Below are 15,700 nucleotides of genomic sequence, written 5' to 3'. Positions count from 1 at the left end.
TATACATTTAGTAGTGAAAACAGATTCTCAAGATGAGCATATCCAAAACAATACCTCGTTATTGCATTCTGTGATTCTGTTTGTATTTTCTTGAATATCTTTCCTGAAATTCATCTCTCTCCTTCTTCTGAATAGAGGACTTCTTATGAAAAATAGAAAAGGTAGTCAATGTATCCACTATAATTATCTATTCCACTCTAATTATCTATAATGACTAATCGGCGGCTTTCAGGATGAAATAGTATCAATTTAAAATAAATAAAATGCATCAATTTATTTTTAGTTTATTGGTTTAAGTTTGCTAGCATATATTATTCAACCATAAAGACTCTGTGGGAGGTTAGGGTATTTGTTGGGTAGAGAAAGAGAGATGGTTTATATTTGTGTTTAAAGAAACGATACAGATAAATTTAGTTTCCAATATGTTCTAGAGAACATGTATTATTATAGTAGTATTCTTGGATAAGGCAGACTATTCAGATCCTGCTCAGCCATGAAACTGGATAATCTTAGATTGAGACCTTGCCTAGTTTCCATGGTGGTAGTGAACACAGTAATTGGATAGTCCATGTGTTGTCCTTACTCAGAAAAAAGGTATTGCAGGTGTGATAATGTTAAACTAAGTATAGATAAAAATAACTGGTTTGTTTGACTGTACAGTATTGAATATATTTTAAGCACTTTATTCTCACCCTTGTTTTACTACTATTATGTAGCAGTCTTACTGAATTCAGTACCAGTCTTCAACTCCATATTCATTCAAAACATTCTATAATAACCCTATTTGGTTTATCTTATCCTTTCTCTAATTGTAGAGAATAATATTTCTCATGTCTATGCATTTTTCAGTGACTTGCTGAAGAGAAAACAAATGATTTGCACTCCCGTTTGGTATAAAATCAAAATGCATCAGCCTCGTGTTGCTTATTGTCATTTCTTGTACAACAAGAATTCTGCCCTGTCCCTGGATGTAGAACAAACCCACCTCTGTATAATTTTTGCATCTACTTGTATCTTAAAATAAGAGAATACTCTTTCTTCCAGTTATTAAACACATGTGCCATGTCCACACATGCTAAGCAAATTACACAATCTATTATATCTACCATATTTTTCAATATTTCTTCAGTTGCACACTTTTTACTTTTAGCCTTCTATTTCAGTGTTCAAGTCAGAACATACTGTACAATTCCCCCCAGAACATTAATCACGTTCTGAATTCAACTTCTCAACCCACCTCTAGTTATCCAAAGAAGCCTGATAGAACAAGAGTCCAGCCTGCATGTGATACAATTTATATTTCTAGGAACCTCTCCATAAGATTGAAAGAATCTCAGATAATCTGGGATTCAAAATAGCACCTGGAAAAATATTGCTGTGTCAAATTTTAATATTTAAGAGTATGAGCCAACTATGCAGGTGATACTTTAATGAAGATTGAATTGCACATTGCAATTAATCTGCATGTAAGTTAGTGGTTTCAGTAAGTATCATCCTGACTACAAATGAGTCCTGGGGCAAGGAGTGGAAATTTTTTGTTACAACACAGCACCAGCAAAGTGAAGCTTTTGTTTAGGAACAGAAACTAGCTTCAGTTTCATTTCTAAAGCAATATTAACTGGGCTATTTGCAGTACTCTCACTGCAAAATGCAACAAATGAATAAAAATCAACATAAAGATGATCCTTGTTTAGCAATTGCCTTAGTAACCAATCATATGCTTTAAGCTTCATTTAGTTGCTGGTCCCAATTGTGGTTATTAAATGAGGACCACCTGTATATTAATGATTGCAAACTGGTTGCACTTTCAGCTTTAATCTAGATTCCTACCTATCATAAGAATTTAATATTGCTACAATGTTAATAATGCTGATTTTGATTAGTATTCAACATACATATATTTTATGGCTGTCATTAATCTATTTTGCTGCCACTGTCTATTCCAGTTTGCAATACTAAAAATTAAGTTCATTTGCTTTGTAACTTATATTAGAAGGTAATTTTTTAGCTGTTTCACAAACGAAGAAAATTTTTGTTGCTGTCTTTTGCACATTAGGGTAGATGTAACATCTGTTCTTGTCTATTTCAAAATCTTATACTTCTCCATTTCTATGAGAATGTCTGATTTTTGTTTCTGAGGATGTTTAAAAATAGTTTATAACAGTGAACTGGGAAATGGCATATATAAACAATGAGAGTTCATCTTTTCCTTAACATAAATAGAGCTTCTTCCCTCCTATGTAGCAACTTTACTGTGTTACTTTTCTCATCTAGTTTTCTGAGATTTCTCCCCCTCCCCCAGATAAAATACTGTGTAGCCACTGAGCATGTTTAATCCTTATTGTTCTTTTAGAGGAACTACAAAGAGTTATTCCTGCAAATCTCAGTACTGAATCTGTGCAATGTGGATCTTGCAGTATATGTATAAGAATTTCTCCTGATAATAAGAAATAAAGTATAAGATATTTGTGGCATTGGAAGACTGAGGTTTTTCATCTATTGCAGAGCTTTACTCAATATTATGAATAGACTTTCCAGGCAGGCAGTGATATGTGCAGAGGAACTTCTACATATTTCTGAGTGGACTGAATTGCAGCAGGGAGAGTTTTTCTCTGGCAGATTGATATTGTAGGATGCAACATCTAATCTTTTTTTCTGCAACCATGCAATTAAGAGAGGGGGAAAACTGCATCTTTCTAGGAGGGAAGTATAAAATTTAATATATCATAATTTGGGCGATGGTTTCCTGATATTATTGCTTTATAGAGAAAAGATGTGGACTATGGGGGCTTTGACAGCTTTGCTAAATTTTCATCTGAGATTATTGTTATTGGAAGAATAGATGGACAATATTGGAAAAAGTGCTAGATTTCAACTGAATATGGAATTTATTATCTTTCCTATCCTTTGAACATGTTCCTTTAAATGCAGGGCCTTTGTCTCAAAGTTAGTTTTTGAGCTGAACTTAAACATTTAACTAAATTATAAAATATAAATAAAATAAAAATGGTTTCAGCTGCATCCAGGTATGCTATTTAAGAATTATTGTAAATATATTTGCTTACTTCAAAGATAATTGAATCAGGGAAATCTGTATCAGACTGGTAAAGAAAGGTGCACAAAATATTCTGTGTATGGATTATTCCATGCATGAACAGGCAATTCTGGGTGGTCCATCCATAGATTTAGACACATGTTCCATCCATACATGGACCCAGACTCTCTGCACTTTGACCAAATTTTCCAATTTGGGGAGGGAAGAAGAAAGGGAGGAGTGCTGACTTAAAAGGAAGTGAAAGGTAGGTGTGGGAAAGTTACAGAATAGTCAAGTAATCTAGTGGGAGATGGTAGAGGTGATGGACAGTTATTTAAGGGGACGCAAGGGAAAGGCTGATGAAGGAAGATTAGGGTAGGTGCATATGGTTACTTGGATATGCTGCAGTTAAATTCAAAGGAAGTCTAAATCACAGTGACACATAACTATTTTAGGTAGGTAATGGAAAGAAACCAACAGGAAGATTGGGGGACATGGACCAACTTTGCCTACTAACCCCATGAATCTCTTTTGAACTTGACTTTACTGAAATCTAAAACAATCAAGATGTACACTAATGTTTGGCTGAATTAAAGCCCTTTGAAGCACTCTAACTGAACTTGTGGGAGTCCTATGTATGGAATAATATGCATTTTTTCACTGTGCATAGTTTGCTGCAGATTGAATAATGAAATAGTACTATATGAAACACTTTTGATATTGCCATCTTCCTGTGCATTTTATCTGCTCAGTGGCCAAGATCTACAAAACTACCCAGCCTGCAAAATGGATTGGGCAAGCCTGCTAGATTTTTTCCTGCTCCCTTGTTACCACTTCACTTTGGTGCATTGTGTAAGCTACTCTAGCGGCCTACTTTGGCTCAAAAGTAGCTTACATTCAACATAAGATGCTACTCTGAAAAATGTGTGCTCAAGCACTATTAGTAATCCTGAAACAAGGGGGACTAGATGACAAAGACATCCAAATCATAAAGAATCTGTATTGCCATCAGGTAGCAAATATGAGACTAGGCCAAAAATACTCAGCTGATGCAGAAATAAGAAGAGGAGTCAGACAGGGATGTATTCTGTCTCCACTCTACTCTGAGTCAATCTTCAACGAGGCACTGGAGAACATCGATGCTGGCATCAAAGTAAATGGTGTTTTGATCAACAACTTAAGATATGCTGACGATACAGTTCTGCTTGCCAGTAAGCATGAAGACCTTCAGCTCCTCATCAATAGAGTCACAGAAATATCTGAAAAATACGGCTTGAAGCTTAACACCTCTAAAACCAAGATCATGGTCGTTAGCAAACAACCCGTTAATTTACCACCAATAAATTCAGAAGGAATACCACTAAAAAAAGTTGAAAGGATCACGCACCTCGGTTCTAATTTACATGAAACCTGGGACATGACCACTGAAGTAAAGACAAGGATAGAGAAAGCTCGAACAGCATTTTTCAAAATGAAAAAGGTCTTCTGCAGTCACGACATAAGCCTAAGACTGAAAACCAGGCTTGTCAGATGCTATATTTTTTCTATCCTGCTCTATGGAGTAGAGAGTTGGTCTCTGACAGAAAGCCACCTGAAGAGACTAGAAGCATTTGAAATGTGGATTTATAGGCAGCTGTTATGTATAAACTGGGTTGACAAGATCAGAAATAAGGAGGTGATAAGCTGCTTGGGAAAGCCAAGGGAAATCATCAAAACAATTAAAAAACAAAAATTAGAATATTTCGGACATGTGATGCAACACCCAGAAAAATACGACATATTCCATTTAATCCTTCAGAGAAAGATTGAAGGCAAACGAGGTCCAGGCAGAAGAAGAATATCATGGCTTCAAAATCTAAGGGACTGGTTTGGACAAAACTCAGCAGCACTTTTTCGTGCAGCTGCTCATAAAAACAGGATCGCCAACATGATCACCAACGTCCAATAACGGATATGGCACAAGAAGAAGAAGCACTTTTGAGAATAGTTTGTTTAGATGCTGTGTTTAAGTCCTTCCCAAAGTGGTGCTTTGTAGATGTGTTTAGAATTCCCACCATTTTCAACCAGGATTGATTGTGTTTAATAATCGATTATTATTACTACTTATCAATTGTATTAATTATATATTTTATGCACTATTTGTGATAGTGATTTCCACACACATTCTTACATAGAAAGTTTTCCCAGATGTTATAATAGGGTTCCGTTTTTAATCATTGAATATCATGTTAGCTGTAATGTCTCCATGACACATACATTATTTGGAAATATAATGATATTAACAGAAGTTAACTGAACTATTCCTGTGGGAAATGCAATTTGAAGTTCCAGGCATGTGTGAAAAATCTCTAACATAACATTGCTATTATAACTACATTGTAAAGATGGCTTATAATCCTGAATGGTTTTTTTTGTAGCCTTACAGTTCAGTCTAACAATTCTGTAAATATATAATTAAAAATCTGCAATATTAACCTGTTTAATATTTAAATATTAATATTTAGTTTGTTTGTTGAATTGCCTGCCTGTGAATGATAAGCATGATTTGATAAGGGAAAACTGATAATATTCCAGGGGATTGCATCATATTCTTAAAATGGTTGTAAGCTGTTAGGGACATTAAGCGGGTGACCTGACTATATTTTATGACCATTTTTATGAAGCAAAATCACATGGTTGGTATGTGAATCCTATGGTCATTAACAAAGCACATGATCATTAAGCGAATCCATTCTCTCAGATGGGTGTTTTTTGTTATAAACATCACAAATTGCTGTCATGTGACTGGGATGCCGCAATGATTGTAAATGCAAGCTTGTTGCCATGCACCTGAAATAAGATCACATGACTGCATGGGGTATGTGAGGGTTGTAGCTTAGCGGAAGATCATAAATAACTATTTTTGAGTCTTTTGTGATTTTGGTCATCAAATGTTAAGTGAGACTATCTGAAAATTTTGCAATAGATCTGATATACATGGAATTTTGTGAATATGAATGAAATTATGCATAGTTGGATAAGATGGAAAATGAGGCCCCAAGATAGCTAGCTGTAAGGAACTAGGTTGCATATTTTCCTGCATAGTCGTATAGCCATCTGTTGTAATCAGCAAAAAACCATCAAATAAGCAAATTAGTTATTCAATCAGCAGGTTGCTATAATCTGAAGGTTATCAGGCCACGAATAACTAAGGCTATTGCATTTTGTGATCTGTCTATTGAAACCTCAAAACTGTAAATCTCACATTTTCGGGGAAGTACAAATTGATTATCAGCTATGTAAATATATGAATCAGACTCTACCAATACCTACATCATGCCAGGGCTGAATTTCAAAGTATTGAAGTAATAAGTAGGCACACATGTATTTGTTGAGATGGAATAATATAGTGGAATAAACTTACCTTGCCATTATATTGAGCTGTAGTTATTTTATCTGATGAATTTATTTTAGGGTATTTGTGTGTATGTGTGTGTAAGCAAATCATGGAAGGCTTTATGCAGTATATAAACATTATTTCAGTGCCTCTTGAAGTAATCTGCTACGTAGAGGCCTGACTAAAAACTTGTTATTTTGTAGTTCATGCTTCAGAGCTTATATAGATAAGCAGACAGAGTTATTTTTTTAAAAAGCAAGAACAAATTGGTTTTACTCTCACATGACAGGAAGCAACTTGGTTTTTGCTTGAAAGAGTACATGCAATTTAAAGTCTGTTCAAACATTTGGGGAGTGTGTATTTTGGTACAGAAGGAGAAATGGAATTTAATTGTTTTAGCTAGTTTATTCTTTATGAAAGCATAATACTACTTTGCAATAAAAATAGACCAGAGGCAAAATAACAATAGCCTAAGTATAAAACTGTGAGTGAAATACAAGCTAGTATCACATTTCAGAATGCTTAAATAAATTATTAGTTGATGATGAACCCATAACTGAGGCATGTCAGCAGTTAAATTATAACTAGGAGAATATTTCAAACAAAGTAGACATTCTTTCTTCCCAGTATCTGGGGTTTTGAAGAGGTGTGCCAGAGATTGGTTTTGGAGCATTCAGTGTATATTCTCTTAAGTGTTTGGTGTGTAACTTGCTTTCTCAGCGAGATCCAGTCTCCAACATTATGAATTTTAATTTGATAATAAAGGGAAATTATTACTTGTACTATTAAATACAAGACAAATAATTCAGGTAGTCCTCAACTTGCAAGCACAACTGGGATTTCTGTTGCTAAGCAACGTAATCGTTAAGCAAGTTGTGCCCTATTTTACAATCTTTTTTTTAACCATGGTCTTTAACAAATCCAACTTCCCCCATGTCCTTAATGAAAGCCCCTGACTAGGTTAAAAATGATGGTCACATGACTTCAGGACACTGCGATGGAGATGAATACATGCTGGTTGCCAAGTGCCCAAATTTTGATCATATGAACGTGGTAAAACAGTTAAATCTGTTTTATTGTTTTCCTGGTGGCATATGTTTCTTCATAACTAATCTTTTCCTTGGTCTGGGAGTATGGCATTCAGTGGCCTCCAGATGGGTTGCATTGAACTGCCTTGTCCAATGGGTGGGCATATCAGAAATATGAATACGATATGTATCCCCATCCAACCATAATACACCATTATTTAGGGTTAGGGTTTGATTTTTCAAATCTGTTATAAACTTATTTTGGAAGCATAAAATATATGCCATATCAATAATTCTACCTCTTTACTTGATGAGCATGTCTTTCTCTCCAGTTCTGCTCATGTTAAAGGCTCTTCAAAAGTTTATTATCAGTTGTAAGATGGCATAATTTATGGATCTATTTAAATGTATTTTTAAAGGCAAAGAGCATTTTCATTTTGTTTAATTAATAATTCTAAGAAGAAGGGCAGGAAATTATGTTGAAGCATTAATGTATTGTTCCTGGTACTGGAAGTCAATGGTTTAGGGCAAGGGTGTCAAACTCAATTTCATTGAGGGCCTCATCAGCATTGCAGTTGCCCTTGGGTGGGTGTGGCCAGGGTGGGTGCAGTCTACTGGGTAGGCGTGGATGGATTGGGTGTGGCCCACTGGATGGGCGTGGTGAGCTCTACATCATTCGTGTCAAAGGGGCCTGTGGGGGCCTGGGCAGGAGTGGGACAGATCTGAGGGACTCTGGCAGAAGGGGGTGGGACCAGTGCAAGTGCCAAGGTATGGTATACTGAAGGACCCTCACTGTTCCTCTCAGGCCATGCAGGGGGGGGGCTGGATGGTGGCAGGGGCTGCCCAGAGCCCTGGGCAGCAGAGATCAAACGCCCAGCCTGGCCCTCAAGCACCCGCGGCACCAAGCCCAGCCCCACTTCCCCAAGGGGGTGCCCAGCTCCACTTACCTCCTCCTCAAGGCTGCTATTGCTGTGCTTGCTCTCCTTACCCAGGTTGCTCATGATGGGTACAAGGGCAAAGTCAGAGGGAGGCCCACACCCTCTCCATGGGAGGAAACCCGGCTTTGTATCTAAAGCTTCCTTAGCAATAGGATGGGAGACCCCCAGGATAGGCCAGGAGGAGGGGGCAAGGGGATGGTGAAAGGGCAGCAGGACAGGACTAAGGTAGGACTTCCCTCAGACCCTCCTTCTTTCCTTCTTTCCTAAGTACAGAGTGGTGGGAAAATATTTGAGATAAGGAGGAAGAAAAACAGGCAAGAAACACAACTGGATGTGGGGATGTGTCACCTTCCCAGCATGCCCCAGGGGGCGGGGCTGATGTAGCAGGGGCTGGTTCCTCACTGTTTCCAGGCGGCCTTGGGGAGCTAAGACTAAATGCATTTCAGCATAGATGGCCACCACAAAATTGTACATTGGCTCCCGACCAGCCTGGGCCAGGGCCAAGGCAGCGGGGGCCATTCCCTTATTGTTTCCAGGATGGCTTCGCGGGCCACATCCGGGCCCCGGGCCTTGTGTTTGACATGTTTGGTTTAGGGGTTTTGATGGAATAAATTAGTTTAGTTTAAAGTCTGCCGCATTTCAGTATGTTTATTGACAATCACGTATCTAGTTTTTGCTTTTCATTTCAGCTGTAATCGTGACATGGAGAATAAAGAAACCCTCAGGGGACTGCAGAAAATGGATGATCGCCCAGAGGAGCGAATGATCAGGGAAAAACTCAAGGCAACATGTATGCCCGCTTGGAAGCATGAATGGCTAGAAAGAAGAAGTAGGAGAGGCCCTGTGGTAAGTAACTCTGAAATCACTTAAAAAGAAGAATTGCTGAAAGTACAGAATTTACTTTCTTATCTTATATTACCATACAGTTGGTACTGTAAGGAATGGTAATGAAATTCCTCTTGCTTCACTTTTTTCATGTTGCTGTTTTCACTGGACAGATCTGCAATGCCAGCAAAGTCAAACCCAACTTACATTTCTGTTGCTTAAAATGACACAACACTGCCCTCTCTGGGTAGCATTTTACTTTCTGCTTCATTAGTTGAAATAAGTTGTGATTACAAAAACTAGAAGGAATTATATTTATATTTATTTATTTCTATTCCACATTTATTATGTTTACAATAAAACAATGTGAGTTTTAATATTGCTTGTATAACATGCCTGTGTAATTGATGACTATATAGTGAAAGAGGCAAAGTTTTCCAAAATGTAAAACTCAAGACAATTTGGGACACAGTTTTGCTTACCAAATATTGAAGAAATCAGTGCTGTTTTCTTGGAATTTAATAAATTATAATAATAATTTATTAAACTTGAGTAGAAGAACTATAATAATTATGCGATGCTGCACATTCTATGAGAAAAACTGGATTCATTGTGAATACCATCACTATTACTAGATTTTCATAATGTAAATGTTCTCATAATTTCAACTTAACTAATTAAAAATAAATGCTCATTAGCATCAAGAAAAACTGTTTGGTGGAAATCCCCTCCCTCCATTTATCTACAATTTAATGAGAATATTTGCTTTCATTTGGAAAAAGGAGACATTTTTTCCAATTTTTCCAAGGTGGTAAAACCAATACCAATAAAAGGAGACGGATGTGAAACAAACAAATCGACAACAGAACCTCCTCCTGATGGACAAACAAATCCCACTTCACCTACTCAGAAAGGGAGACGGAGCCCTTCTCCTAATGGACCCTTCTCATCCTCCTCCAGGACAGTTAAATCTGAGTCACCTGGTGTTAGAAGGAAAAGGGTATCTCCTGTACCTGTAAGTAATTATGGGATAGCCCAAGCTTATGATACGAAATTCATATCTTCTTCCATATCAGTTGACCCATCTTGAATTGGCAAGCCTTTGGCTTGATGGACATTAAATTGTGTCTTAGTTATGTTTTCTGTAGTGTAAACTCATTTTACCTTACTATATTTTGCCAGTTTTTGCTGTTTTAATTTCTGATTGATTAAACTGCATTGGATTATTGTACTCTAAATTGTATAGATTTGTAGGAGGAATACATATTACTACTGGCTTTATTTCTGAGAGAAAAGCATAGAAGTAGTAATTTTTATAGTATTTAGTGGAAGAACTGTTACCATTTCTTATTATCTAATTATTTTGTACATATACTAGTTTGGAAGGATATAGCTGAATTTCTTAGAAAGATCGAGGAATGGGAATATGAAAAGTACAGACAAAAATTACTGAAAATAAAATTAATTTTAAGTTTCAGAGTGGACGTATAACACCCCCACGAAGAGCACCGTCTCCAGATGGCTTCTCACCATATAGTCCTGAGGAAACCAATCGTCGTGTCAACAAAGTTATGAGAGCTAGACTGTATCTCTTGCAACAAATAGGACCTAATTCTTTCTTGATAGGGGGAGACAGCCCAGATAATAAATACAGAGTGTTCATTGGTCCTCAGGTATGAATTGAAACTGTATTGATTATTTAATCAATAACTATTAAATAAACTCATTTCAGAAGATTTAATTAAAATTACCTCACTAGGTTTAAGACAACATGTGAAAATCTTGAAACATTTTATTTATTTATTTATTTATTTATTTATTTATTTATTTATTTATTTATTTATTTATTTATGAGGCTTATATACCGCTTTAAGTGCAAGCACTCTCTAAGCAGTGTACACCAGTAAGCAATGTATATATATATTTATATTTACATTGCCCCCAACAATCTGGGTCCTCATTTTACCTACCCCGGAAGGATGGAAGGCTAAGTCAACCTTGAGCCGGTGAGATTTGAACCGCTGACCTGCTGAACACAGTCAGCTAAAGTGGCCTGCAGTACTGCACTCTAACTGCTGCGCCACCTCAGCTCCATATAATTTTCTTGCTTTCCAGAAGTTGCTTGACATATTTTATTTAATTCTTATTTGCATAAATCAGAACATAGGCATTGACAAAGTATCAGTGAAATATAAACAGCTATATGAATGCTATGTTGATTATATCAGCACAAGAGTAGTTTAGAAAGAATAAAGCCATCATTAATCAGTTATTTCTTATTTTGAAGAAAGCAGAAACATAATCCTCATAAATCTGTAAGAAGTGATTTGGGGGAAAATTATAAAAACAATATAATATGCCCATAATAACCGCAATAAATACATTTCTGTTTACAGACATGTAGCTGTGGGCGTGGAACATTCTGTATTCATCTCCTGTTTGTTATGCTTCGAGTGTTTCAACTTGAATCTTCAGATCCAATGCTGTGGCGAAAAACCTTGAAGAACTTTGAGGTAGTTCCATCGTATTTCTTTTGTCACAAATAGACAGTTGTGACTTCTGAAATTTACCATATAGAATTTCTGCGGTTTCAAAATTACCAAAATATGATCATCTCATTTCTAAAATTAGTTAATAATGAGCATTATTCCAATATCAAATAAATGGGTAGAATTCCCTGAATAAATTCTCTATTATTATTTCTCCATTTTAATAACTGGAATTGAACAGGGTTAGCTAAAAAAAAAACCTTTACAATAAGCACTACTTTCTCCCTATATTATATAGACATTTATATTTGCTATTGGCTATTTTTTCCCTTAAATATATAGATGTTTAAATGTGGAAAAGTTATCTTAGTTATCCTTAGTCCTGGCTGATTATTGCTGTAATATATCCATTAACCAAGAGAAAGATCAGAATGATGTCATGTAGCTGTTAAACAATGGTAAAAAGTTGGCCTTATTATTCATGTATTATTTTATGAATATAGTTTATTTAAGTTATATGGTATTTTGCTTGTTTGTAAGGGGGTAGCATCATTAGTTTATGTCAAATTGAAAATTATGAACATTGAACATATTTAATTCTCACATCTAAAATAGAATTTGGCAAAATTCAACTTCTGTGTTTGCATTCCCATAAATAAAAAAGAGAGAACGTGTCTGTAATTACAAAAGATATCATTTATAGAATTCACCCATACCATAGTTGGTATTTATAGTATGCTGTTATTTTATATACATAAGTAAATTAATATAATTTTACATTATACTCTGCTGCAATTATATATTTATTTAAGAGACTTCAAGTTTGAGTAGTTCATATTCTAACACTGCCTATTAATATTTTCTTCCAATGTTAGGTTGAGAGTTTGTTCCAGAAATACCATAATAGGCGTAGTTCAAGGATCAAAGCACCATCTCGTAACACCATTCAGAAGTTTGTCTCACGAATGTCAAACTCTCATACACTGTCATCTTCTAGTACATCTACATCTAGTTCAGAAAATAGGTTAGTAATTATTCTTAAGAAATCAGTACTACTGTTCAAAATAGTCTCTATTTTTATAAATAGATAACCCTGACTCATTGGGTCATCCTTTGAGAGTGTAGTGTGAAATGACCAGAATGTACATTAAATTTCCCTGAACTGTATTGCCATCAAACGGGTGGGCAAAAAAGAAGTGGGAATGGGAGTGACCTTCTTCTGGCTTCCCCATTGACTTTGCTTTTTGGAAGCTAGCAGGGAGCATAGGAAATAACAATCATATGACCATAGGGACACTGCAGTGCCCATAACTTTGCAAATAAAATTGGTCTGAACATCATGGAAATTTCAGTTCCACAGGAGTAATGAGTCCCAGATTTTTAATGGTGGCACAGTGGTTAGAATACAGTATTGCAGGCTAATTCTGTCGACTGCCAGCAGTTTGATTCTGACTGGCTCAAGCTTGACTCAGCCTTCCATCCTTCCAAGGTTGGTAAAATGAGGACCCAGATTGTTGGGGGAAATATGCTGACTCTGTAAACTACTTAGAGGGGACTGTAAAGCACTATGAAGCTGTATATATGTCTAAGTGCTATTGCTATTCTTTAAATTAGCGGATTTTTGATACCTTCACCAAAATTGTGAATGCACTAACTTGAAGATACAAAAATAGAAACAAACACACTGAGAATTTTGTAGTGTATAGGTAGATACTTGCTTTATTTGTCATATTAAAAAAAAGGTAAAATATTTCTATTTGGACAGTCATTTTAAGTCAATGTTTTTATTTTGTTTTGTTTCCTAATAGATTGAGACCTAAGTATGAAGTTTGGACTAATTTATTTTTGTTTGTTACTATGTTTTGGGCAATATTTCTGTTTGTTCTCTTTATTTCCTTTTATTTTGGAAGATGTCTTTCGACATTTCTAAGTAGAGGCCTACTGTTGTAATCACAGGGATGTTTTCTTAAAGAGCTAGTATACACAAGAAGGTTTTGTGTGCATGATTAGAGGCTGTTAAAATGTAATAGAGTCTTTAAGAATATCTCAGCTTTTAAAAATAAACTATTACAGGTGGTCCTTGATTTGAGACCATTTATTTAGCAACTGTTTGAAGTTGTTACCGTGCTGAAAAAGTGACTTATGACCTGTCCTTGCACTTACGTTGACATTGGATCCCAACTTGGGTGCTTGGCAACCAGCATGTATTTACGATGGGCACTTAACCAGATTTCTGAGTGACAGAAGTTGTGGTCCCAATTTTGGTCATAAGTTGAGGACTATTTATAAACTATCCAAAGAATGGAAAAATAGCATTAGCTAACTATCAGAAATAGAATAGGTATAGCTAAATCTGAAACTCAAATGAATTTTGCCCCCAATACTTTTAAATTTCTGTCAAAATATTTATTATTATTGTAATAGTAATAGTAATAAAGTTGGAAGGGACCTTGGAGGTCATTGAGTCCAACCCTCTGCTCAGGCAGGAAACCCTACAAATGGCTGTTCAGTCTCTTCTCAGCTGGGCTATATCATATTCTTCATGTTTTAGCTGTTTTAACCACATATTGTTTTTTCTAAGTTGCCCAGAGTCCACTAGAATGGATGGCAGTAACAAAATAAATAAATAAAAATGACTCAAAATACTTTCATAAGGAAAGTTTACAAACTAAAGTTGTAGAATATTGATATGAGTATTATGTTTGAAAATAACTTTTGGCTTCTAGGCACATATTGTAGCTCCTAAGGAAACAAAACTTGTCCATCTCTGAATCTCTACATAAAAATGAGAAGTGATTTACCAGAGCTCTGGAAAGGAATTGTATTTACTTACAGTATTTAAAATTCTCATGCTCAAATACAAAAAATGAGCATTGATTTCTCAGTTGGTTTAACTGAAATATTTACATGCTGGTTATGTCTCTAATTTATTTTCTAATTTATTTTCTCACTGTCAGAATACATTTATTTACTGTGTAACATTTGTAACGTTACAGTAAAACAAAAGATAGAGTTCTATCCCAAGATGCTTCAAGTATAAGTTATTATCTGTTACTAATTTCTTGAACCATATATTTGGGAGTTGGCATAGCCCTGGAATCCTATGAAAAGACACAGCTAATAAGGAGATGTCAGTAGATCCTGTGTGAAAGACCTTGCATGCTCTGAAGGATCTTTCCCTTTTAAATCCAAAACTCTGGCAAAACTTACAATTTAACACTATGCAAAAAATTTCTAATGTCTTCTTTTCACTGTGTTCCCCAAAATCTTTTTCTGGAGGGTCTGTAATTCCCCTAAGAGTAAATATTGAAATCTTTATTCTCCCCATTCCACAGATAGAAGCTGGTCCATCAGTAAGAAGTTTTTGGAAATAATACTGTATCTGTATTAAACAAACTTGTGTGAATAGATTAAGCACAATGGCAGTTTGAAAAAAGATGAATGCTGATAGCTGGAAATGAATTCTGGAACAAAATATTTCTTATATGATTGTGATCCCCTGAAAGAATATAATAATAATAGTAATAATAATAATAATAATAATAATGATGATGATGATGATGATGATGATGATGATGATGATGATGATGATAATACAAAGACCTACAAATAGAAATAGAAAGAATGTGGCAATAGCAAGCAAGGGTAGTACCAATAGTAATAGGCTCCTTGGGTGCAATCCCAAAACAACTGGAGCACCACTTGAACACCATTGGCATTGACAAATTCGCTATTAGTCAATTGCAAAAGGCGGCCTTATTAGGAACTGCTTCCATCCTGCGACGATACCTGTAATACCATCAAACATCCACATCTGCCTATCCCAGGTCCTGGGTAAGGACTCGATAGGTAGACAAAATGCCAAATCCAGTCTGAACATCTGACTGACTGTGCGATGATCCATAATAATAATAATAATAATAATAATAATAATAATAATAATAATAAGTTGGAAGGGATCTTGCAGGTCATCTAGTCCAACCCCCTGCTCAGGCAGGAAACCCTATACC

General features: G+C 35.7%; 1 protein-coding gene across 2 annotated transcripts in view; it reads left to right on the top strand.

Moving 5' to 3' along the window:
- MAP3K1 (mitogen-activated protein kinase kinase kinase 1) overlaps window positions 1–15,700 on the top strand; it is a 68,279-nt gene that overhangs the window by 33,252 nt on the left and 19,327 nt on the right. For both annotated transcript variants that reach the window (XM_039355447.1, XM_039355457.1), the window contains exons 2-6: window positions 9,066–9,222; window positions 10,010–10,216; window positions 10,674–10,874; window positions 11,598–11,714; window positions 12,566–12,714. In XM_039355447.1, the coding sequence (XP_039211381.1) occupies window positions 9,066–9,222; window positions 10,010–10,216; window positions 10,674–10,874; window positions 11,598–11,714; window positions 12,566–12,714 (831 nt within the window). The remainder of the gene's footprint in view (window positions 1–9,065; window positions 9,223–10,009; window positions 10,217–10,673; window positions 10,875–11,597; window positions 11,715–12,565; window positions 12,715–15,700) is intronic.

This window comes from Crotalus tigris, unplaced genomic scaffold, assembly GCF_016545835.1.
Source record: "Crotalus tigris isolate CLP2741 ecotype Arizona unplaced genomic scaffold, ASM1654583v1 scf7180000017571.3126492, whole genome shotgun sequence".
Lineage (NCBI taxonomy): Eukaryota > Metazoa > Chordata > Lepidosauria > Squamata > Viperidae > Crotalus > Crotalus tigris.
Note: the sequence above shows the minus strand (reverse complement) of the source record. Positions and strands in the feature narration are given on the sequence as shown.